Source organism: Phocoena phocoena, chromosome 8 (genome assembly GCF_963924675.1).
Source record: "Phocoena phocoena chromosome 8, mPhoPho1.1, whole genome shotgun sequence".
Taxonomy (NCBI): Eukaryota; Metazoa; Chordata; class Mammalia; order Artiodactyla; family Phocoenidae; genus Phocoena; species Phocoena phocoena.
In genome coordinates, this window is record NC_089226.1 from 30,505,644 (window position 1) to 30,533,251 (window position 27,608).

General features: G+C 33.7%; 1 protein-coding gene across 2 annotated transcripts in view; it reads right to left on the bottom strand.

Annotated features, from left to right (window-relative positions):
- Nucleotides 1-274: 274 nt before the first annotated feature.
- The window catches only part of DYNC2H1 (dynein cytoplasmic 2 heavy chain 1), a 367,862-nt gene continuing 340,528 nt past the window's right edge, over nt 275-27,608 (bottom strand). For both annotated transcript variants that reach the window (XM_065882515.1, XM_065882514.1), the window contains 3 exons: nt 23,731-23,812; nt 10,564-10,680; nt 275-433 (listed from right to left, as the gene is read on the bottom strand). In XM_065882515.1, the coding sequence (XP_065738587.1) occupies nt 275-433; nt 10,564-10,680; nt 23,731-23,812 (358 nt within the window). The remainder of the gene's footprint in view (nt 434-10,563; nt 10,681-23,730; nt 23,813-27,608) is intronic.

A 27,608-nucleotide genomic window follows, 5' to 3' on the forward strand; every position in this document is an offset into this window, starting at 1 on the left:
AGCCACTGGAAAAGTGAACTGTCTCACAGAAATACTTAATATTATATAGGGAATATGCTATTTTAACATTGACTCCATTAAGTTATTACTTTAAAAGGTACAGGGTGCTGTCATTACCCATTAAAATAAAAACACAGTGAGATAAACAACACAGGACAACTACATGCTAATATTTTGAACTAACACTTCAAATGTGGACTGACCACATATTTTATTTAAAGCTTAAATAATAAATGTTTCTTTTGGCTAAGACAGCTTTTATTGTCATTAGGTTCTACTGATTTTTGAGAAATAGAGCTGCTCCACACTGAATCCACTGATCTTGGCTGCCCCCACATGGAATGTCGATATTGATCACCACACGATCCCTTTCAGCACTTGTGTAAACAGGCAAAGATATGCACTCATCAGGGGAATATGGACCATATGCGCCCTGTTTAAAAAGAATTAATTTTGTTTTAAAATACAGCAATATACTGTGTTGCAACAGATCATTAGATAACCAAATATGAACACAAAATCTTCCCAAATAATAAAATATATTTAACATTTTATTATGAAATGTTTTAAATAAAGACTAGCATAATAAACCACATCATTCAGTTGCAACAATTATCAGCTCATGGCCAACTGTATTTCATTTATAACCTCCCCCAGCCCCAAATAATAGAGTATTTTGAATCAAATCCTACACATTATAAAATTTCATCTATAAGTATTTAAATATATGTCTATAAATAAAATATAAAAATGTAATCAAAATACTATATCACATAAAAATATTAACAATAATTCTTTAATATCATCTTATACCCACTATGCCATTATCCCATAATTTTTAAAAGATTTTTTTGGAAGAGCCGCAATTCAAATAGAGCCCACACTTTGAGGTTTGTTATGTGTCCTAATTCTCCTAAATTTATTTTTTCTCCTTTATTCCTTGTAATTTGTTTGCTAAAGAACTATACCAAAGAGTTGCCCACATTCTGACTTTTGTTCGCTACATTCCCATGGTGTCATGTTCTTCTGTTCCCTGTATTCTTGTAAAGTGGGTCTGGAGGTGAGTTCAGATTCAGATTCAATTTCTGGTAAAAACACTGCATAGGTAGTAGTGTATACTTCAATCAAGAGGCATATAAAGTTTGGGTGTCTCTCTTTTTAGCTATTAGGAGCCATTGATGATCATTATTTATATTTAAGATTAAAAAATGATAATCTAATTCTACATCCCTTCATTTCCAGGCAGAAACAAATCTATAAAGAGGAACTTCCAGTTATCAATCATTTGATTACCATGAGGTACAGTTCATATAGGAAAGGCTGGAATAAATGCTATCTAATTTCCATGCTTTTAAAATAATGCATTTGGGGCTTCGCTGGTAGCGCAGTGGTTGAGAGTCCACCTGCCGATGCAGGGGACACGGGTTCGTGCCCCGGTCCGGGAAGATCCCACATGCCACAGAGTGGCTGGGCCCGTGAGCCATGGCTGCTGAGCCTGTGCGTCCAGAGCCTGTGCTCCACAACAGGAGAGGCCACAACAGTGAGAGGCCCGCGTACCACAAAAAAAAAAAAAAAAAAAAAAAAAAAAAAAAAAAAAAAAGATGTTAAAATAATGCATTTGTTCCCTAGCATACTGTAAAGGTGATCAATGAGCACCCTCTATTTTTTTAAGTATCATTATGAACTGGTGGATTTAAACATGTTCAATGTGCTTCAATGCACTGCAATTACTATCTTATTGTTGTTCAAAATGTCAATCTTTGTGCAGTGGGAACTCATTAGGCTGGCTCCTGAGGGTTTTTGTTTTTGTTTTGATATGTCCCTAGTAGTCTTCAGTAGCTTTCTTGCCTTCTAGTATGTCAAGATGTTGTAAGTTCATCTTGTTTATTTGTTGTCCCAGAAATCAAAAATTAGTCATTACTCTGAGGATCCTTGGTTCCTTTAATGAGAAATGGTACTAGAGATCATAGTCTGGGTACTAGGAATGATCTATCATTCTCCTTCTAGGATTTTTCAGTGACTGAAGCTTAGAAATATGTATTTTTTTTAAAGAAAAACATCAGAAGTTCATAATAGTAATTCCAATTCAAATTTAGGATTCATGTTTTTATTGAATTTATATAATTTTATTCAACTAATGGATAAGTTTTTAGAGTTAGAATGAAACTTAAGAGAAAAGTTAGACTCATTCTAGAATTTTAAAAGTGACAAATCAGAAACCCATGAAGAATTTATCATGGTAACCTAGTTAGGCAAGAGGCAAAGTTGCCATAGGTAGTACAATTGAAAAAAAAAAATTGGCATTAGCTTGTTTAGGAGCTCCTGACCCCAGAGAGTAGATTACTCTCTGAGCATCTGTTTCCCTATCACAAAAGGAACATAAACAACACTGGTCCACCTAATGGGATGTTGGGTGAATCCAATGATGTATTATTAAGGAGTTCAAATACAAAGCATTATTTATTCACATAAGGACTACATATGCATAACTTTTCTTTAATTCCTACTAATTCTTAAATCAATTAGAAAAAAAGTCCCAGCTTTTTACCATCTACTACAGGTCATGGATGGTGCTAGGATAGAGAGAAATAAAAATATTTTTTCCTTCATGAAGAAATTTAAAGCATTCTATTTTTAAGTCTAAGTGGGCATTATATGGAATTTTGATTGTCTTTTCCAATCCTTTTCTCTACCCCCATAACACTAACTTTTCTAAGTCCTTGATATAAAACAGTTAAGTCCCTTTGAAAACTCATTCATTTCTAAAATTCCTAAATTATAACCTGATTGACATGAGAAAATTCATTGTTTATGAAGAATCATTACCCAAATAGGTAAGAAGACCATCTGCCCTGAATGTTTCTAATTTTCCTCTATGTTTGTATTGATGATTCTGTTACTCATCCATTCATTTAACAGCATTTATGTGCTAATATTGTACCTAGAATTATAAAAGCAAAGCATTTCAATATATATCCAAATAGAGAAAATAATAATCTTCTTTAAAGCTTAAAATTTAGTTTAAGAAACAACATACACATTAAATATTTAGAATATAATTTTTGGCAAAATGAGTATTTTAAAGAAAATCAAAATAAACTACTACTCTGGGATATGTTAACCTAACAAGGATTAATGGAGAGAATGAATCCTGAGTTGGGCCTCAGAAAAATACAGAATTTGGAGTAAAGAGAATTTTCAACCATTATTAGTCACTGCCTAATCTCTTCCCTCTTCTCCAATTCTGCTTAAATGGCAAAGCTTTAGCATTCACAAATTCCTGTAATTTTCATAACTCCTTAGCCATTCCTAAAATTAATAACCTAGTGTAGGCTTTCTTTTGGTATTGCCTTTAAATTCTTCAGCAAAGAGCAGACAAACATTGCATATTTGTTGAACTGAAATGATCTGAACCTATGAATGTCTATAATCCTAGAAAAGGTCTTAAATTATCTTCCTCTGCCACTCTATATTTGCTTTCTTTCCCATAACTTCTATGGTCAAAAATGAAAGCATCACATTGAAATGTTTTATAATGCTATTCCTTTCTATTCAGAAGATTTTCTCTATATCTCTTCATTTTAATGCCAAGCAATTTTCTCTTTAAATTAGGAATTTAAGAGTAATGCAAAGTTGATTCTTTGCATATTCACTATCAATTTACCAGTTTTTGTATATATTTCCAAACCCTTCCAAACTTGCTTTTGGTTGTAGGCTTTTTGTTTGTTTTAAAGTGAGGGTACAAATCTTTCCAGCAAAACGTACAGTGTTTTAAAAGTGAAGTACCACAGTTGCTTCTTAAAATTTTACTTGTCATTGCTTAAAATCTCATAAACAGTAAATGTTACAACCTTCTGTAAAAAAAGTTAAATGGACTTGCCCTTATGTCACCAATAAATAAATGATCAAAGTAATAGAGCTAAGTACTTGGGCATTCTCACACTTAACCCAATACCTTATGCAGACAGAAACTTTATATTGTTTAACTGAATTAAATTCTTATGCCACAATTCCCTCTTTAATATGTTTATCTTAACAGACAAAGTACAGATCCTGCTGGGCTGAAATATTTGGATGAAACTAAAATTTTATTAATAACTATTAATAAATACACTAAGTGCTCAGTTAATGCAAAAAGATATATTAGGAAAACTTCAAATAATATTATATTATATGTAAACAAATTAGTTTGACATTATTAAAATTAAATAATTAAAAATCTATATATTATGATTACTCACGCTCATGCCCATGCCCCAGGGAAAGTGGCTTAAAAGTATATGTGTACTACAAACAGAAGGCAATATGCTAATATGTGAAAGAAGACATTTACAAAGGCAAATGGTGATATTTGGTATTACTTAGCCAACAAACTAAAGAAAATAACAAAATAAAACAACACCAGAAAACAAAAAAGCCCCAAATTATCCAGGTTAATTATGTTAACTATTTGGCCGATATCAACTCAAATTTCATTATAATAAAACACATGAGGGCAAACCAAAATATTTTTCTCATCAGAAATATATCTATGCATAAAGTCCAACTAACTTATTCTAACATATGCTTTCTGAATGTTTATGAACCAAGTCAGTGAACAGTTATTTTTTTTTAGAAAAGAAGATGTTATGACATCACAGGTTTCATGTATGTAGAAGTGGCATTATTAGTAAAGCAACCCTGGAAAAAATAACTATCTCAAAACAGGAAACAAAACAACTTGCCAACAATGAATATTCTGAAAGACTCCGTTCTGTCAAGAATGTCTAGCTACTACTCTACTTTGGTAGAGAAATACTTCCCTCTATTTTTCAATAATACAATGCTAACAACATTGCTCTAATAGTAAGTTCTTAAGAAAAAAAACCTGTCACATAGAAAAGACAGTAATTAAATATTTATTATATTTAAACCAGAGTGCATCCAAGGCAGAGTTTTCAGCATATATCATTTCATATACATGGTGAAAATACTTTAACATAAAGAAAAGACTGTTACTGTGAGTTGCTTGTGTAATCATTATATAGTCATAATTTCCCTGAGAATGAAATTGTTTCTGAAGTTGTACTGTCAGTTGTGGCAACTGCTGGAAGGTGTAGGCCTGTGGGGTTCAGGCTGGTCCACGGTTTCTATGTTACTGTGGGGCTGATAAACCCGAAGTAACACTCTTTATTGGAAAAATAGAACAAACTGACTTCCTGTGGCATGTCAGAACAGGACATTATCTAAGACTGATCTACCTCATAAAGTAGTGTTTCCCAAACTATGTTATGTGGAACATAGATCCAGATGGAGGGTGGGGTGTAGATGCATGAACAGGGTTGCATGTTAAGTAAATTTTGGGAGTTCTCAGCGTTTTTAATATCCTCAAATACATCATGAAGTTCCAAATTTAAATCCGTTTACTGAACAATTTTTCAGAGAACCATTATGGAATAATGTAGTGTCAAACACTTTTTAGGAACTGCTTTGGAGAAAGTGAATGCTTTTTTGGGTAAAATCCTGTAGGGAAATCTTATTGTACCTATATTAATTTAACCCCTAGAACTGAACTTGAAGAACCTTAAGAGTCTGCATCATGAATGAATGAACGCATAAAAGAACAGTGTGAGTGTAGGTATATTAACGTCCTGCACATAGATAATGGTAAACAGAAACACTAGGAAAACATTAGCACCAGCATTTTACTTCCTTTTAATTCTTGAGCATTTATAATTCTAATTTCGTTAACTGGCAAAGTACATTACATTTATAATAGAAGCAATGGTAAACCTCCCCCTCCCCTCAATAAAAGGCTTAGAATTTGTTGTTCATATCCTTTGTTAAGTATTACCACATATTAAAAAATCTCAAAGTTCTTCACTCTTCTGCAACCTAAAATGCTCTTTAAAAAAATGTAGGTGCTATGTACCTCCTAGTGCCTGAGTTGTCTGGCATGTTTCTGCTGAAATAATGCTATTCAGGACTTTTAGGGGCCAGATATTATCATCGAAATAATTTGTGGAAAAACCTTCTTCTGGCCTAAAAGGAATTAGTCACCAAAGTTCTGAACTCCATTATTTTATCTAAGCTTATCAAAGGATTCTGAACTTTCTGCAATAAAGTAGCTGTAAGAGTAAGTGGCAAAAGTAATTCTTTTTACTTGTTTATATAAATTGATGTTGATGCTTCCTTCGATTTTATGCTGGTTCCTTCCCTCTTGGTAAAAACGCGTTAAAATGCTGATGCCCCCACCAAATTCTGTAAAACTTATTAAAAACAGCTATAGTTGCCCTAAAAAAAATGATTTCTTGAACAAAAATAGTGCTTAACTCAAGCAAAAGTTGGAGAGTTTGATAGTTTATACAGAGTCAGCAAACTTTTCTGTAAGAGGTCAGATGGTAAATATTTTATGGGCTATATGATCTTGGATACAACTATATCCTCAACTCTGCTGTAGTAGTCTGAAAGCATCTACATAAATGGGCATAGCTGTTTTCCAAACAAAACTTTCTTTATGGACACTGGAATTTGAATTTCAGATAATTTTCACATCATAGAATATTGGGTTGGCCAGAAAGTTCGTTCGGGTTTTTCTGTAACATCTTGCAGAAAAACCTGAACAAACTTTTTGGCCAATCCAGTACTATCCTTCTAAGTTTTTCATCTATTTAAAAATGTAAAAGTCATTCATGCTCACAAGACTGTGGGCTGTACAAAAACAGGCAGCATACTGGATTTGGCTTGTGGCCTGTAGTTTTCCAAACTCTGGTTTATACTGTTAGGTTGCCTCAGTATTAGGCCTAAGATTTAAGAGAGATAACCTGGATTTGAAACTTAGTTGCTTACCTATTAACTGTTATCTTTATCTTGGTCAAGTTATACAATCTTTCAAGCTTCCATTTTCTTAGTTTACAATGGAGATGATAATTCCTATTTCAAATGTTTTTGGAAAGCCTAAATATCTTGTATTCTAAACAGTTTGTACAGTGCTTGGCACATAACCAATACAAATAAATGCTCATTGCTATTGTTCAAACACTAGTGCTACTACTGGGGGACCCATAACAAATCACTCTATTTACCAGATTCACAGTTTCTTCCTCAGCAAAACAGAGAGAAAAACTACTCTACCATACTCAGAGGACTGCAATGAAAGGTAAGTGTGATTGTATTTCACCCTATGCCAATCCTCAATTCTCTCAGTGCTAGACTGCTTTTCTAAAACTACAGATCTGATCTTACAACACACGTGTTCTAAGCTCTCAATGGCTTTCTATGATCATAAGATAGTCTAAACTCCTTGGCATGGCTCCATGGCTTGTCGTACTTGGTCTTAGTCTTCCTTTCTGACCGCATCCCCTACCACTCTCCATTTGAACCATTCCAGTACATTCCAGATATACTATACTTTCAGGTCCCAAAATAACCTAAATTCTTTTCGTATCTCCATGCATTTAAATATACTTCCCCTTCTATATGGAATGCCTTGCCCCTACCATTTTTGAATTTGTCCTTGAACTTTTCTTACTTCTACTGTGACTACAGTCCTGAGAAGCTGCTTCCTCTCCCTGTGAGGTCATCTGACTTTCCCTCATCTGCTTATACAAGATAGAGCTGAGGTCTCCTTCATTTGCCAAAGCACTTCATGTAAACATCCATAATTGTACTTCTGTAACTCTGAACTCTAATAGTTTCTTTACCCGTTTGCTCCTCTACTCAACAGAAGACTCTGATGGAAGAGATTTATTTTTGTTATCCCAGGGTTCAGAATATGGTACATAGGAACTTAATTATCTAATGATGATTGAAAACACTTAGTACACTATAAAGCACTATATGAAATAAGTTAATTATTAAACTATTATAAAAACATTTAAAAGTGTTGGCATCAGGAAAAATTAGACTTACCGTGTATGATGCCCTGCTAAGTACTTCACAGACACAGGACCTTATTTATTCCTCAACATGGTCCTATACAAACATCATTATCTCCACTTTCAAATGAGGAAACTGGCTCAATGAGGTTAGGTAATTTGCTCCAAATCACCCAGCTCATACGTTTGGGAGCTGGGAGTGGCATTTAGACTGCTGGACTCCAAAATTTCATGTTCTGAAACATTTAGCAATATACCTCATATTCTCTCCTTCTTAGCTGATCTAGGAGAGGCAGTCAAAGCAGTAAGATTATATGGGAAGAAGAGGCTCACTGTAAAGGAAGGAGGGGAAAAAAGAGGTGGGGAAGTATCTTAAACCCTTCCATTACATGGCAGGAAAAAGTGCAGAAGGCTTTGGGAAATCTCTTTTATAAAAATAATAAATTCATATTATCTTTCAGCCATCTCTTTTATTGGCTAAATATTCCAATTCATTTTACCTCTTTTTACATGAGATATTTTTCAAATTAAATTACTTTTAGCTTTCTATTCCAATCCTGATTTTTTAAAGTGTGGTAAATAAAACTGGATAGAAATGATACTCAAAGTAAAATATTGTGGAGGGATAAATTCCAAGTCTTATAATGTTATGTTGCTTTTCATACAACCCAGTTAACAGATTGGCTTCTGTTCATAACCACACTGCATTCCTAATCTGCATTCAGTTTGTGGTCAATTATGTGGGTATTGCTCTAGGTCACTCTCTTTTGCATTTATGCCTACTCATTCTCCATGCTCTATTTTTATTGCTGGGGTTTCTCCTTAAGTGAATCATTTTATACATGTCCTACCTTTCCCCCCATCAAGGTCATTATATGGCTTTTAAATTTGTTTGCCAGAGAAGTAACACTTCTCATAATTTGGATCCATTTGAATTCATCTCTGTCATCATATACAATTTTATATATTATGGTTATAACCCTCAGCAAATTTTAGCCTTAACTTTTTTTTTTTTTGCTGTATGCGGGCCTCTCACTGTTGTGGCCTCTCCCGCTGCGCAGCACAGGCTCCGGACGCACAGGCTCAGCGGCCATGGCTCACGGGCCCAGCCGCTCCGCGGCATGTGGGATCCTCCCGGACCAGGGCATGAACCTGTGTCCTCTGCATCGGCAGGCGGACCCCCAACCACTGCGCCACCAGGGAAGCCCTAGCCTTAACTTTTGTATAGAACTTTCGATCTGCTCCACACACCTAATGTGTGTAATCCATAATTTACCAACTTTTTGACATACAAATTTCTTACATGAATCAATAGCCAGAGAGAAATAAAATAAAGATGATTTCAACTTCTCCCTTCTCTGTCACTCTACTACTAGAGAAAATGAAGCTTATATGGGGGGTGGAAATGGCGAGTTTCACAGAAATGTATGTTCCTTTAGGTCAGAGGATGCTCTTATAGCTCTCTGAGCAATAACTGTTAATTATGGCTTTATTAGTTTTTATTTTAAAATAAATATTCTGATGCTTTGGATTTTTTTATTTTACAAAAAGAATTATAATAATTGGAAAATTCAATGAAGTATTTCACAACTAGAAAACTCATTTTTATTGTAGTAAGCAGTATATGAAATAGTTTGTTGGTGATTAGATACAGAATCAAAACTTTAAAGTTTAGTCACATGTATTCTTACTTACATTTAGTAAAAGTTATGTGTTTCATCTACAACTATGTCTTATTTTAAAGGCAAATATCCCTCAAGTTCCATTGTTGAAAGTTCTTTCAAAAATTGAAGGTTTTGGACTTCCCTGATGGCACAGTGGTTAAGAATCCACCTGCCAATGCAGGGGACACGGGTTCAAGCCCTGGTCTGGGAAGATTCCACATGCCATGGAGCAACTAAGCCCGTGCGTCACAACTACTGAGCCTGCACTCTAGAGCCCACGTGCCACAACTACTGAAGCATGAGCGCCTAGAGCCCATGCCCCACAACAAGAGAAGCCACCACAATGAGAAGACTGTGCACCGCAACAAAGAGTAACCCCCACTCGACACAACTAGAAAAAAGCCCGTGTGCAGCAATGAAGACCCAATGCAGCCAAAAATAAATAATTAAATTTATTTTAAAAAATTGAAGGTTTTAAAAGGGAAAAAGTTAACCGAATAAGCCTCTGTCAAGACAGTTTTCTTCATCTGCCAATCAGCAGCATAGTGACATGGTATTAGATGTGTATTAACATCTTGATGCTTTCGATTTCTGCATGCCAAGCTACAGGGAAGTCATTTAACTTATGTGAACACACATTTCCTCATTTGAAAATAGGAATAATAATATCTACCTTGCAGGGCTACTCAGAAAAGTATGTAAGGTAAAGTATATAAAACATTTAGCACACTGCTGAAAATAATAGGAACACAATATGTGGTAGTTCAGATTACCATTTAAGGCTTTTTTCTTATTAGACTATAACTTATTTAGAAATTAAAAACTATAATGTTATTCTTTCCATAACAAAATAAAGCTTTTAAAATGTCCTGTACATCTTAAAAATTATAAAGGACATAATATTTGGACTGTAAATTTGTTCAAATGCAGGTAAGATTAGAAAGTAAATGAAAAATTCATAGGCCAATTATATCTTATTGAAAAGATAAAATCTAAAAATGACTTGATTAAATTAAAACTTGTTCCTGTTAAAAATGTATTACCTGTGGAATCCAGCCCATAAAACAAGGGAGAACTGATGATACACTAGGAGAATCATGCTGATTTTCAGAAAGTCGATTTCCATCAAAACTGCATCCTTCCAGTAATAAGCCACTGATCTGTCATAGAAACATATAAACCATTAAAATATGTATTAAAGGCCGAAATGGCAGGAGTTACTACAGTATATCTTCAGAAGAAAGGCAACAATTTCCATTGTGACTATTCATTCCAAACAACGTGAAAACAAAGATCATGGTATTTTGTTTGATAATAATGTAGGTGAAGACCTGAACCAATGTTCACTGTGAGCTTCCTTTAGGCTGAATCCTCAATTTTAGCAAGTATTTTGGAAAAAAAGACATAAATGTCATTAGTTATATAATTGCATATGTCTTGGCATTAGATTAATAGACATATAATGACAAAAGCCAAAAAGTTACTCTTTTTCCAGGAGGGGGATAGAAAAGTATACTAGAGAAAAAGAACATGTGCTACCTGCTTGGAATTCCAACATCATTTTCTAAAAAATAGAACAAAATTTGGAAAGGTTAATGAAAAAATTCTTGACACGTCATGCAGAGCTGAAAGAAGAATAAAAAAGGAGAAAGAGTTCATCTCTTATTCTAAATTAAACTTAGTATAAATTTATAAAGTTATGAAAATAAAAATATAATTATTTTGGTAATATTAGTTTCATATTTCTTTAAAAGTGTTCATTCTTTTCGTTTCTGTAGTGTTAATCTACCCTGAGTTTATCTAAAGGCAACAAACGTAGAGCCTGCATTTGCATTCAGACCCCCATCTATAGTCTCACAATTTAAACTTGATAGAAAATGTAAACAATCTTATAAATATTGTATAGTACATTTTAAGTTAACATACTATAGAATTTTAGAGTCAAGGGAACACTTTAAGTTGGAAGTGTTGAAAACATTTTCAGTTATAACTAGAGAATGGTTTAGGGACGAGGAGGTACTAGTAGAGTATGCCTTGACAAATAGTTCTGATTAGCTAAATTTATAGTAGGGTTCTTTACCATGAAAAGATAAGCAACTTGTTTGTCAGTGAAAGAGATGGGATTAAAAATAGAATTATTGAATTCCTAAATTCAATATTCTTTCTACTATACCACTAATGTGATGTTATACAGGCCACTTCAGGGTTGTTGAAGTATTGCCTTGGAGAAATGTAAATTAAAATTTAAAGAGTACTTGCTAATTTCAGTGCTAGAAAATCTCTGCAAGATAATTCTTCTAAGGCCTCTTCTAGAAATTTCATTGAGCTTTGCGCTCAATTGGTCTTTATAGAAATTTGTAAAAGTAGTCCCCACTGATAGTGTCACAACTTGACTATGTAATATGCATATACAGATATAAACTCATCATTTTCCTCTTCTAACCAGGGGGTAGGAGGGGTGAGAAATACTATTCTCTGGAGCCTATTTCAGTAATTGGCACCACTGACCATGTAGTTGCTTAATCAGACACCTGGGAGACATTCTTGGTTCCTTGTCCTGAACTTCCCACATGCCATCAACTATCAAGTCCAGCCACTTCCAAGAAAATCTTTTAAATCTCTCCTTTTCTCTCTATACTCTCTATCATTCCCCTACTTTGGAATGTAAAGTAGAAAAAATGAAAACATAAGAACTTCAAAAAGCGATACCCTATTGTTTATATAATAAAATGATAATATATCAGGGATTGGAGTAGTATCAACAAATGGTACCCTTGTTCCATCTGGAATTCTGCATCAATGGAAGGTGAAAAAACAGGTAGGCCCAAAATATTACCTTTATTACTGAAAAAGATAGTTTGGAGGATATAACAGGTCTCCAGGCAAATGGACTTGCTAATATCAACACTAAACACAAGAATTTGGAAGGCTTAACTTCTAGTTATGACAGTACTAAGCTAAGGAGCCAGCTGCACCAGGTGCAGAGACTGCCTTGAAGGGGCAGAGCAGAATGTGTACACCCAAAAGAAAAGCATAGGAAGGCGCAGTATTCCGCCCTGGGTTTCTGCCTCAAACTCACAGTCAGATAAACACCTTTATCTGACATCTTTCCTGGAAAGGAAGGAGTCAGGTAGAAGGCAGAGAGTGTCTAGGAGTATGAACCTTAGTAAATATTCCTCCACGCAGAAAAAGCAACAGGAGCAGGAAATAAGAAATCCCCTCTAACATTATATTTTAAATACTTGGAAAATTGCCTGATATACAGCAAATGCTCAATAAGTATTAGCTATTACTGTTCATTTAATCTAATCCATATTCAAATTTCTAGACATTTAGAATTGTTTCATATAGTGTATCCATTTAAATAAGGCAAAATAAGGTTTGGAAATTATTTAAATAATTTCAATCAAAAAATTTTTGCTTATATTCAATTTTGCAAAATATTTCCCAAATTTGTCCTAGATAACTGAGTCTATCCATCACTTAATTTATATATCAAAGAGCTAGGCAATGTGTTAGAGCATGCTTTCTAATTTGATCAATACTGTACTTCCACTCTCTTTTTCACCTGCTTTAAATGATAAGCCATATTAAAATGCTATTTATACTTAACATATATACTTATGGGGCAAACTTCATATATTTCTATTAAAAGTTTGTTAGAAGTCTATCTTAATCATTAGTACCTTATTGTGCATGACACATATCCCTTGGATGCAAAGAAATAATTACTGAGATCAGAGCTCATTTGTTTACATTATTTTATTTTTTCAAGTAGATATTTTTTTGAATTCCAGTATTTTCTTTATTTCCACAAGAGAGACATTTGAAAATATTCACTATATCAACACCTGATCTCTCTTTTCTTTTACTTTAATCTTTTTTTAATTGAAGTATAGTTGATTTACAATATTGTGCTAATTTCAGGTGTACAGTGAAGTAATTCAGTTATACATACATATATATCTATTTCTTTCAGATTCTTTCCCCTTATAGGTTATTACAAAATATTGAGTATAGCTCCCTGTGCTATACAGTAGGTCCTTGTTGGTCATCTATTTTATGCATAGTAGTGTGTATATGTTAATCCCAAACTCCTAATTTATCCCTCTCTCCCTCTTTCCCCTTTGGTAACCATAGGGGCTATGTCTGTTTACATTATTTTAAAAGAACAGCATTGTTGAGGCTGCTTCTTGACATCTGTACAAATATACTATTTGAGTTGAACGCAAATAATTAAGTGAAAGGCATCTAAATGTGCATCTCTTGCTGTAATACCATTTCCTCTAACTACTCTTGTTTTGCTTATAAATGCATAGCTTTCAATTTAACAGAATAGGAACAGCATAAAATCATTAAAGCAAAAGGAAAAGAATCTGTACTTGGATGTTATTCACACTTGAAACCTCTGATTAAAACCTCTGATTAAAACATCTGAAACAGAGGGGCAGTTGCAAAAGTAAGAAAATAAAAAAACAAAACAACAATGACAACAAAAACTCCAAAAAAAACCCTCACACATATTTCGTTCTGTTTATAGTTTCAAAACCATTTATTAAGGGGAGTATGTATCAGGCCAACCACAATTGCATAAATATATTTCAAATAACTAACTACCATAACCCCAACCTACTTTGAAAAGCCTATTTTAAGATCAATCTGATCCAATTCTTTGAGGTGAGACTCAAAAGGGATTAGCAACAGTAATAGTAGTGACTTTGCTCACTAAAAACAGGATTAAAGCCATTAATTTATTTCATATACAATGCTGAATTCCTTGAATACTTCTTATTTTAACTTGAATTTAACAGTGAATTAAATGTTTCCTTTGCACAGCAAAGGAAACCATCACATAATGAAAAGATAAGCTACGGAATGAGAGAAAATATTTGCAAACAATGTACCAACAAGGGGTTAATACACAAAATATACAAAGAGCTCACACAATACAATATTGAAAAAACAAACTACCCAGTCAAAAAATGGGCAGAAGACTTAGACATTTCTCCAAAGACGACTTTCAGATAGCCAACAGACACATGAAAAGATACTCAATATCACTAATTTTAGAGAAATGTAAGTCAAAACTATAATGAGGTATCACCTCACACCTGTCAGAATGGGTATCATCAAAAAGCCTACAAATAATAAATGCTGGAGAGGTTGTGGAGAAAAGGGAACCCTCATACTGTCGGTGGGAATGTAAATTGGTGCAGCCACTGTGAAGAATGGGAGACTCCTTAAAAACTAAATATAAAGTTACCATATGATCCAGCAATCTCACGCCTGGGCATATATATGAAAAAGATGAAAACTCTAATTTGAAAAGATACATGCACCCCAATGTTCATCACAGAACTATATAGTCAAGATATGGAAACAACCCAAGTGCCCACCAACAGACAACTGACTTAAGAAGATGTGGTATACATATACAATGGGATATTACTCAGCCATAAAAAGAATGAAATACTGTGATTTGCAGCAAGATGGATGGCCCTAAAGAATATACTAAATGAAATAAGTCAGACAGAAAAGCAAATATTATGATATCACATATATGGAATCTAAAAAATAATACAAATGAATCTGTATACAAAACAAACACTCACAGACACAGAAAACAAACTTATGCCTAAATGAACATCTCTCCAAAGAAGACATACAGACGGCCAAGAGGCACATGAAAGGCTCTAATTAGCATCACTAATTAGAGAAATGCAAATCAAAACTACAATGAGGTATCACCTCACACCAGTTAGAACGGACATCATCAGAAAGTCTACAAATAACAAATGCTGGAGAGCATGTGGAGAAAAGGGAACCCCCTTCCACTGTTGGAGGGAATGTAAATTTATACAGCCACTATGGAGAACTGTATGGAGGTTCCTTAAAATAGTAGAAATAGAATTACCATATGACCCAGCAATCCTATCACTGGGCATATACCCAGAGAAAATCATAATTCAAAAAGATACATGCACCCCAATGTTCATTGCAGCACTATTTACAATAGCCAGGTCATGGAAGTAACCTAAATGCCCATCAACAGACAAATGGATAAATAAGATGCAGTACATATATACAATGGAATATTACTCAGCCATAAAAAAGAACGAAATTGGGTCATTTGTAGAGACGTGGATGGACCAAGAGCCTGTCATACAGAGTGAAGTAAGTCAGAAAGAGAAAAAACAAATACTGTGTATTAACGCATATATGTGGAATCTAGAAAAATGGTACAGGTGAACTGGTTTGCAAGGCAGAAATAGAGACAAAGATGTAGAGAAAGAACGTATGGACACCAAGGAGGGAAAGTGGGGGGGGGGGGGCTGGTGGTGGGATGAACTGGGAGATTGGGATTAACATATTTACACTAATATGTATAAAACAGATAACTAATAAGGACATGCTGTATAAAAAATAAATTTAAAAAAAAGAAAACAAACTTATACTTACCAAAGGGGAAAGGGAGGCGGAGATAAAGTAGGCATATAAGATTAACAGATACAAACTACTATACATAAAATAGATAAGCAACAAGGATTTACTCTATAGCACAGCGAACTATATTGACTAATATCCTCTAATGGAAAATAATCTGAAAAATATATATATATAACTAAATCACTGTGCTGTATACCTGAAACTAACACAAAATTGTAATTCAACTATACTTCAATTTAAAATATTATATTTATTGTTATCAGTCATATATTTGAAATTATTTTCAGTATATTTAATATATAGTTTTCCTCTTTATTTCTTTTTGTTTAATTTTTCTCCTTTTCTGCTAATGGACTGCGTATCTATTTTTAAGCTTTTAACCATATCTTTTGAATAGTAACATTTTCTAATGTTAGTGACAATAGTGACATTTTCTAATGAATTCTTAGTTATTCAGTACTTCTCCTGAACATGACATGGATTTTATTTTAGCATGTTATTCCTAATCTAATTATTACTGTTTAGAGTTTTAGTTTTAGTTTAAACATAATAAAAAGTTATATTTTACAGTCAATACTTAATTTAAATTACATGCTAAAATTAAATTATTTTGTAATTTTTGGGCTCACTATTATTTTTGGTATATTTTGTTTTCTCTCTGGCTTTTCTTTTTCATGTTTTAATGAAACATTAACATTCTTTGAGGTTCTGAGAGTGGTAAGCCCTTGTGGTGTTTGGGTTTCTGGAAATATCTTTTTATTGCTTTCATTACTGAATGATATTTTAGATGGGAATAAAGTTTGAGGTTAACAATTACTATTCCTCATCAATTTGAATATATTACTCACTCCATTGCCTTTTGGCATCTAGTGAGCTGATGAGTAATCTATTTGATGTTATGTTTTGTTTTTTTGTATTTTTTTTTTTGGTTGGAACTTTGACTTTTCTATCTGGTAGCTTTTAAGATTTTTTCACTTTAACCCTGATATTGTATAGTTTCATTATAGTGTAACGAGGTGTGAACTTGAATATACTTTTAGTTAATTTTTTTGGTACTTTGTATGTGCATTTCACCTGAGAACTCTTACCATTTTCCAATTCTGGAAAATCCCTGCAACTAATTTTTCAAATTTTGCTTCTCTGCCATTCTGTCTGTTCTATAGTAGAAATCCTTTTACAAGTAGGATAGAATGCCTTAAACTATCCTCTATGTCTGATAATATCTCTTTCATATTTTTAACACTTTACATTTGTGATCAGTTCTGAGTTAATTCCTTAGCACTAACTTCCAATTAATATGTCTTTTTTCAATTGTATCTAATGTAGAGTATATTTAATCTATCAATATTTCATTTAAAGATTATATTTTTCATCTCCAAGACTACTGATTGGTTTTCACATCTACCTACATATAACTTTATTATTTCTGCCTGTTTCTATTCTGTGAGTTTTGATAATTTTTTTAGTGAAAGTTATTCTTTCTTACAACTGTTTACGGAAACTAAAATAAATATTTTAACATTTTTTATCAGATTTTCCCAAAAGTAATAATAAATGAAATGACCAGATGTTGATTAACCTAATGATTTTGCTCATTTTCTTTTCTAGGATTAGATTTTTTCCCCATTTATTTGGATTTGGGTTTCTAGATTCATCTTGAGGGGTATTTTATTTTTCTCCCACATACCTCTATAGTGACATTTCCAAATCTACATAGCTATAAAATTTACAATGCCAGTTCGGAGGTTCTATTCTGCAGGTGTTGGGGATATTGCAGTTTTAAGCTATTGATCTGGTGGTTAGTGTGGCTCAATATCTAATATTAAGTCTATGCCTTTATCTTTCAGCTCCCTTAGGCCAATAACTTTATTCAGTCTCCCTTTATTGGAGAGCTGGAGAGCCTAATCTCAGTCCTGGATTTAAGCAATGACCCTTGTTTCAGTCTCCATTTCACATATAGCACCACTAATACCTTTCACTCTGCTGGCGCCATACTGTTCATTGCTTCCTACCTCTGGACTTGGAGCTCAAGACCTGTACTTTCAGACTTAGTCACAATTTTACTTTGTCCTGCTTCTGATGCAATGAAATACTGATGTTTGTGGTTTCCTCTTTTTATATTTTTTCTATCATTATATATCTATCCGGAGCAGACAGGATGAATCATTAGCTCCCTGGGCCATCTTCACCTGAAGTTCTCAACTGTTTAAAATCAGAATACATTATACAATATAATATATAAAAGGAGGAAAGAAAAATGGGTAGACAAATATCTAGGGGGATATATTAAGTATATCTCTTAGAATGAAAGGAAAATAAAGTTTGTACTGAGTGTGTTAGGTCCATTTAATTATAAAAAGAAATTTTGAGGAAAAAGTGTCCTAAAATATTAAAATTAATCTGTATAATGGTTTCATAGGTCTGTTTGCTTATTAAAAAATTCATAAAGTTGTATTCTTAAGATTTGTGCAACTTACTGTATGATATTATGCTTCACTATAAAACTTTACGAAAAATAAGATACAGAGGTCAACATGAGGAGGCTCTACACATAAGCCAAAGACTAGGGATACTGCACATGAAAAAGAATAATAAATGCAATTTACAGAAGCACATTAAATATAAGAAGTTCACACTGATACTTAAAAACAGAGAAGAAATGTTATTGAACACTGTGGGAAACAGTGTATCAACACCATATTCTGAATATCCCTAGTTTAAATTTTTTTAAAAAAGCATTTATCCTTTATTTTCTATATAAAATTCCATGGTATCTAGGTAACCACATAGACCTAGTTGATTAGGCTTCTTTGAAGAAAATTTCAGCTAATAAATGCAGAAGGAATAACAGATTTAGAAAAATTTGTTTCATCTACAACTAACTTCCATTTTATAAGAAACGAGGGACAGAAGAACAAAAGTTACATAATAACACAAGGAAGCCAAGACATGAATATCAACTGTAGATCATTCTATAAGAGAAGTAACCTTGATTCTGTAACAAACAGTGGTATGAAATAATAAGAGGAACCTCATCTAGATGTGAAAAGACATAAGGTACATAATAACCAAACACAGTGTCTGGACCTTGACCCTCATTTGAACAAACTATTGGAAAAGAGTTTTTTTTGAGACAGTGGTAAATATTGTTATGAACTGAGTATTAAATGATGCCAAGGAATTATTGTTAATTTTTGTATGTGTGATAATATATTGTGTTTATTTAAGAAAAAAATTTTTTTGAGAAATGGAGGAGTAAAACAAAACAATGTCTGGAATTGCTTCAGCAAAGACAATCAAAAAGAGAAAAAGAAGGAATATTTCTAAATCTTGAAAACTGCATATGGAGATTCATTTTACTATTCTCTCTCCTTCTGTATCTGTTTGCAATTGTTTAATAAGGAAAAATACTACAAAAATTTGGAGAAAACTTGAAGATCAGAGAATATTTAAATTTTCTCTAGGGAATTACCTTCTCTGTCTAGAGCTACTATCCAATACAGTAGCCATGGCCACATGTTCTATTGAGCATTGAGATGTTACTAGTCTGAATTGAGATGTGCCATAAATATGGAATATGTGATGGATTTCAAGGACTTTATACAATAAAAAGGAAAGTAAAATATATCATTCATAATTTTAAAATAGTTATTATATGTTGAAGCAACAATATTTTGTATATATGTTAAATAAAATATTAAAATTATTTGTATCTGTTTCTTTTACTTTTTTTAATGTAACTACTAGAAAATATAAAATTACATATGTGGCTTGATATAGGTTGAAGAAGGAGAGCGTTCTAGGGAAAGAAATACAAACAGGTTTCTTGGAAGTTTTTGAAAGCTGGGGAAGGACTAGAACCATTGATGGAACTTAGTACATAATACCAGCACACTGACTTTTTTTCAGCAGTGTCAAGTAAAGTCGGAATGTTTCCTAGCAGAAAGACTTTCAAAACAGGAAATTTGAGCCAGTTTTCAGCTTCCTGCTATATTTTCAGAGCATGAGAAGACAGCATTAAATTGGCAAGGCTACCTAAACAGTATAGTCAACTAAGAATTAAAAGTCCTTTAAACTGGTGGAAACATAGTAAGACAGTCAAAGCATTTAATGCTACAAGAATATCAAATAGATTTAAAACCTCTGGTTGCTGTAGTTACTTAAGTTCTTAAGAAAAATCATTTTTTGTTGAACTGGTTTTATATTGTACTAGTTTGCACATACCAACTCATTTTAGAGATTGACTTTTAAAGAAAATTATATTACTAAGCACTCTTATAGTTCCCCCATGATTTAAAAACGATCTCTACTTTATAATGACTATATAAGCATATTCACATTAAGTGCTCAGTTTTAAAATGAAAACTATCAGAAATATATGTCTTAAAATGAACTATTTAAGGATTTCTTTTTTTGGTAGATTGTCCACTGCTGGACTGATAAGCTACTTATACTCATTTGGGGAGGATGCGTCTAAAGCTCCTAACTCCCAATTCTGATGAACCCATTCTCCTCATGAACCCTCACATGTCTAAATGTCTAATTTCTTCATTGTTTTAACTTCTATTTCCTGGTAAGCTTTACAAGGGAGGGAACTGAAATATGAATAGCATAATAACCACTTGGTATATGGGCAGACTCTAGCCTGGCATGAAGCAGCCGAAATGAACTGGCAAGCATGCGCGGCTATATGACTCTACCAGGTCCCAAAGGAGCAGCAGCTTTCAGGTATCCTAGGGAATTGTGCATTATTAACAAGACTAAAATGTTTTTAATAAGCCTGATTTGCCAAGGTAAAAGACTTGTTTTTGCCTTTTGTGTTTGGCAGCATCAGCAGTCAAGGAGGGAGCTGGAAACTACTCAGATTTGTCAGGGCAAAACTTTCACAGCCTTGGGCAAGATCTAGAACGCAAGCTGAGCGGGTGCTTGATTTACACATTTTCCAGTACTAAGTTTCACAACTGCTGTTTAACAAATAATAAATCAATAATGGTAGTGAGGAAAGTTTAGAGGGTCATGTTCAGGATCTAAAAAAATCAATATACATACATGTTCCCTTAAGCTGGTCTAGGAGGTTGAAATATTGATTGGTGTGGGAACTATAGCCTTGCTTGAACATTTCACTAGTTTAATTCAGTCTAGGGTGGTAGAGATTGAAATATATTCAAAATAAATTAAATTCTGCAGTGACAGTAAAATTCAAACATAATTCAAATCCAATACTCTCCTATCAAAATAATCCTTTTGCTGAAAAATTTGATTAAGAGGAACCTAAATGAGTTATTTAACTTGCTGATTTTGCCAAGTGCAAACAGTGAGGGGCTTACAAAAACTTTTTATCTGATAAATATATCTGGAACTGCAGGTAAGAAATTAGGAAATGTGCTTCTATAGCTCATATGAATGAGGGGCCAAAGAGAGGAAAAATTCTGTTGAATTACCTCAAATCCCATGTGTAGAGATGGCTTTTTTAACTTAAAGTTGTAAGATATAATTGTATCAAACTTATAATGTTCCTGAATATATTGACCAATGAATATTTTGGTTTTTAACAATATAGTAGCTTTCATGAATGTCAAATGACAGAATTCTGCTTTACTGGATAAGAGCAGAGAACTTTTATTAAAATACACTTTTGTTTCTAATTAAAAAATAAATATTGCCTAATGAAACCTAATCCAAATCAAGTTAAAAGAAATAATAAAACACACACACACATAGGTTTTCAGAGACCCTCATAATAAACATGTCAAGGAAGTTATTATTTATATCCATTGATAAAAGAGACAACAAAGGCTCAGACTGCTTCATTGTTTTTAAAAGTCACATGGCTCTGTTTTGGAGAACTAAGATTAGAATCTTGTTTTAGTTTTTTTTTTTTTTTTGCGGTACGCTGGCCTCTCACTGCTGTGGCCTCTCCCGTTGTGGAGCACATGCTCTGGATGCGCAGGCTCAGCGGCCATAGCTCACGGGCCTAGCCGCTCCGTGTCATGTGGGATCTCCCCGGACTGGGGCACGAACCCATGTCCCCTGCATCGGCAGGTGGACTCTCAACCATTGCGCCACCAGGGAAGTCCTAGAATCTTGCTTTATTAACTGCCAGCCTTTTCCCCCCATCTATAAAACATAACATATATGCTTGGGGTTTTCTGGTTGTAGATCATTTTATTTCTATTTTGTAAGAACAGGAGCGAAATAGTTCTGGAAATATGAACACACCTTGACACAAAATAAAACTCATTTCCCTTGTTTTTTATATCAATATACCCAAACAATGATACTACCATATTATGTGTGTGCTTCACAGCTGCTAAGAGACCACACAACCAGGTAAACTGCATGATTCCTGGATTATACATCATGTATTCCCTCCCTCTCCTTAACAGCTAGGCAACAGTTTATGTGCACCAGTAATAGCTAAGGTAGCTCTTATGGGCTAGAGGCTAAGGTTAAAATAAAATGCGAAGGATGAAAGAGAACCTGCTAATTTCTTCAGCTTCAACGTTGAATTTTATAGCAATCTATAGAGCCAAAAGAGAAAGAAAGACCTAGCTTATTGTTAATGATCAAATTTCTGGCACACTATACCATTACAGCTGATGTTAATAATGCCTATTATAGTGCCTCTCCTATTGTTGGCCTTCAACTCAACAATTCAACAAGGTTTTAATGGAGCGCTTATTATGTACGAGGTATTGTTTGAGGTATCTGAGATACAACAAAACTGGAAAAAAAGTGACTACGCTCATGGGACTTACATTCCAGTAGAATAAGACAGACAACAAACAACAAATATAATAAATAAATTATATAGTATGTTAGAAAGCAGTAGTGATATGAAAAGAAAATTGTTGGCCTGAGAACTAGAATTATATAAATAGAACTTCTGAAAAGTCAGTTGCCTAAGGTCAACTAAGTTAAAGAACTATGGTTTTACATTTATTTTAATTATATGTAATATACTGAACTAGATACTGGGGATCTGAAGATGGATAAGACAGTCTTTATCTTCAATGTCATTACAATATCATAAGACAGACCAACACAGATGTATAGAGATAATTTTACTACAACATGCAGTATCTTATATTAGCAGTGGAAAAAAGTTAAGAGGGCAATTCTATGTGCGAGAATGGGAAAGAATGGTAGAGAATGCCAATGACATGGAAGAAGGGTGGAGTTGTTGGGGGAAGCATTTCATTAATTTTGTTATTAATATTTGAATGGTTATCTATATTATCTATTATTGCAAGAGTAATGCATTTTTAGCAGAAAAGTTAGCTAGGAAAATTTATACTGCAAAAGATGGCTTAATTTTTTTTTAACATAGTTGGCTTGATTTTAACAGTGAACTAATATACTCACAAATTGTAAACTCCCTAAGGACAAGATTTGGTCTAAATTTTTCACACATTTTATACATACTTCATTGTATAGCAAATATTTATTGACTCGAATGTTAGAACAGGTAACCTAACAGAACTTCAAGATTTATATCATTTTTTTACTGAAGTTATATTTTCAAATACTATGTTATATTCCTAAGATTCTTATTTTTACATTAGAACATGTTGTATCTTGTACAGGTTGTTTCATGTTAAATCTTAACTTACTCTTGATTTTTCACACAGGTAATATAATCTATCTCTGCTGATCTTACACTATAGAGATAGGTGACTTTGAGATTGGAGCAAAATCTCTTTATCACAGTTGGTAATTACATAATTTTTGACTCAGATAAACATCTAAAATTATTCTAATACCTTAATTTGCAGCTTTGCTTCTTGCAGTCGACCTTTCCATGAGGCCACAAATTTAAGGCTATCCACAGAGCAGACCATAGCCCTGTGAAAATAAAGCATCAAATGTCAGAAAGAGATAATTTTCAGGAATTAAAATATGAATAGCTATAGAAGATATACACATTCCTATTTATTTAAAATTGAAATATTTATAATGTACAAGTAATCAGATATCTTAGGCTATGCACAATACCTTAGATTTCACACTAACTTTTTAAAGTTAACTTGTTATGTCAGTCTCCTCTTCAAGGTTGTGTAGGTATCTTGAGGATAGGGTCTTTTATTTTTACATCCTCCATTTTGACCATCATCCTCAAATGCAGGCACATAATGGGGGTTCAATGGTGGTTCAATAAATGTTTACTAGCTGAACTGAAATATGATATTTATAATATGCTCCTGAGGTACTATCAATTGAATATCCCCCAAAGCACTAAAAAGAAACTAAATTTTTTTCAGTATGTTTTTGGAAGTGTCTCTTTCATTGCATTCTAACTTCTTAAAAATGATAGACTATATATGATATGATATTCCAAATTTGTTTTTAAAAAGAGTTTGAACTTAACCATCAAATACTGTTTCCCACCAAGAAGCCTAGTCAGCATTGTCTAACAGAATTTTCTACAGAGATAAATATATTTTCATTCAGTCCAAAATGGCAGCCACTACCCAAATGTGGCTATTGAGAACTTTAAATGTGGCTAGTGTATTGAGAAATTACATTTTTAATTTTATTTAACTTGTTGGGGGGGGTGCTATTAAAGAATTTTAATAGCAGGTGGTGTTAGCAGTCCTTTTCTTCCTGATACAGACCAGGGTTTTTCCATCTGACTTTATATAGTAGGACCACTTGGATTTGTGTGGTGTAAGCAGGATGGAAAGAGGGGAGAAGGTTCAAGGGGGAAATACGCTTTTACATAAATCACATGTGAAGGGAGTTTTGAAGTCATTATTGCTATTGCTTCACGATGATGGGATTGCTTCTTTTGATATTACGTTGTATGAGTTGTTTGTATATTTTGGTTACTAACTCCTTGTCCGCTGCATTATTTGCAAATATTCTCCCATTCCTTAGGTTGTATTTTCATTTTGCTGATGGTTTCCTTTGTTGTGCAAAAGCTTTTAAGTTTTCTTAGGTCCAATTTGTTTATTTTTACTTTTATTTCTTTTGCCTTAGGAGACAGATCCAAAAACTATTGCTACGATTTATGTCAAAGAGTGTTCTGCCTATGTTCTCTTCTAGGAGTTTTATGGTTTCATGTCTAACATTTAGAAGTTTAATTCATTTTGGGTTTATTTTGAATATGGTGTGAGGTAATGTTCTAATCTCATTGTTTTACATGTAGATGTCCAGATTTCCCAATGTCACTTATTGAACAGACTGTCTTTTCTCCACTGTATATTCTTGCCTCCTTTGTTGTGTATTAATTGATCACAGGTGTGGGGGTTTATTTCTGGGCTCTCTAATCTGTTCCATTGATCTATGTGTCTGTTTTTGTGCCAGTAGCATGCTGTTTTGATTACTGTAGGTTTGCAGAATAGTCTGAAATCTAGAAGGATGATATCTCCAGCTTTGTTCTTTTTTATCAAGATTGCTTTGGCAGGGACTTCCCTGGCAGTCCAGTGGTTAAGACTCTGTAGGGGGGAATGGGTTCAATCCTGGTCAGGGAAGTAAGATCCTGCATACCGAGTGGCATACCCCCCCCCTCCCAAAAAAAAGATTTCTTTGGCAATTTGGAGTCTTTTGTGGTTCCATTTCAATTTTAGGATCACTTGTTCTAGTTCCATGAAAAGTGTCATGAGTATTTTGATAGGGACTGCATTAAATTTGTAGATTGCTTTTGGTAGTATATTCATTTTAACAAAATCATAGGAACAACAAGTATCTTTCCATTGTTTGGAATCTTCTTCAGTTTCCTTCATCAATGTTTTATACTGTTCAGATCATAGGTCTTTCACCTCCTTGGTTAACTTTATTCCTAGGTATTCTTTTTGATGTGACTTTAAACATTTTTTTTGACTTTTTCTTTTTGATAGCTCATTATTATTATATAGAAACATAATAGATTTCTGTATATTAATCTTGTATCCTGCAACTTTGCTGAATTCATTTATTAGTTCTAATAGTTTCTGGGTGGAGACTTGAGGGTTTTCTATATATACAGTATCATGTCACCTGCAAATAGTGAAAGTTTTAACTCTTCCCTTCTAATATGGATGCCTTTTATTTCTTTCTTGTCTGATTACTGTGGCTAGGACTTCAAATAATATGTTAAATAGAAGTAGTGAGAGTGGGCATCCTTGTCTTGTTCCTGAATTTAGAAGAAGGCTTTCATTGTTTCACCACTGAGTATGATGCTGGCTATAGGTGTCATAAATGACCTTTACTATGTTGAGGTATGTTCTCTCTATATCCACTTTGATGAGAGTTTTTATCACGAACAGATGTTGAATTTTGTCAAATGCTTTTTCTGCATCTATTGAGATGATAATTTGATTTGTGCCTTTTCTTGTGGTAATGTGGTGTATCACATTAATTGATTTGCAAATGTTGAGCCATCCTTGCGACTCTGTAATAAATCCCATTTTTTCATGGTGTATGAGCCTTTTTATATATTGTTAGATTTGGTTTGCTAATATTTTGTTAAGGATTTTTACATCCTATATTCATCAATTGGCCTGTAATTTTGTTTCTTGTAGTAGTCTTTGGCTGCTTTTGGTTATCAGAGAAATGGTGGCCTTGTAGAATGAATTTGGGAATGTTCTATCCTCTTGAATTTGGGGAATAGATTTAGAGGACAGGTATTAGTTCTTCTTTATATGTTTGGTAGAATTCCCCTGTGAAGCCACCTAGTCCTGGACTTTTGCTGGCTGGGAGTATTTTTATTACAAATTTAATTTCACTACTAGTGACTGGTCTATTGAAATCATCTATTTCTTCTTAAGTCAGTCTTGGCAGGCTGTATACTTCTAGAAATTCATCCATTTCTTCTAGGTTGTCCAATTTGTTGGCATATAACTGTTGGTAGTATTCTCTTGTGATTTTTTTTTTTTTAATCTCTGTGGTATTGGTTGTTATTTCTCCTCTTTCATTTCTTATTTTTTTGGGTCTTTTGTTCTTGGTGAGCATGGCTAAAGGCTTATCAATTTTGTTTATCTTTTTAGAAACCCAGCTCTTGGTTTCATTAATCATTTCTATTGTTTTCTTCTTATGTCTATTTTACTTATTTCCCCTCTGATCTCTATTATTTCCTTTCCTCTGCTGATTTTGGGCTTTGCTAATTCTTCTTTTTCTAATTCTTTTAGGTGGTATGTTAGGTTGTTTATTTGAGGTTTTTTTTTTTTTTTCTTTTTGCGGTATGCAGGCCTCTCAGTGTTGTGGACTCTCCCGTTGCGGAGCACAGGCTCTGGAAGCGCAGGCTCAGCGGCCATGGCTCACGGGCCCAGCCGCTCTGCGGCATGTGGGATCTTCCCAGACCAGGGCACGAACTCGTGCCCCCTGCATCGGCAGGCGGACTCTCAACCACTGCGCCACCAGGGAAGCCCGAGATTTTTCTAGTTTCTTGAGGAAGGCCTGTATCAGTATCAACTCTTAGAACTGCTTTTGATGCATCCCATAGATTTTCGAGTGTTTTGTTTCCATTTTCATTTGTCTCAAGGTATTTTCTGATTTCCTCTTTGATTTCCTTATTGACCCATTGGCTTTTTAGTAGCATGTTGTTTAGTCTCTATATGTTTGTTCTTTTCCCATTTTTCTTTCTGAAGTTGATTTCTAGCTTCGTACCATTGTGGTCAGAAAAAAGATGCCTGATATAATTTCTATCCTCTTAAATTACTGA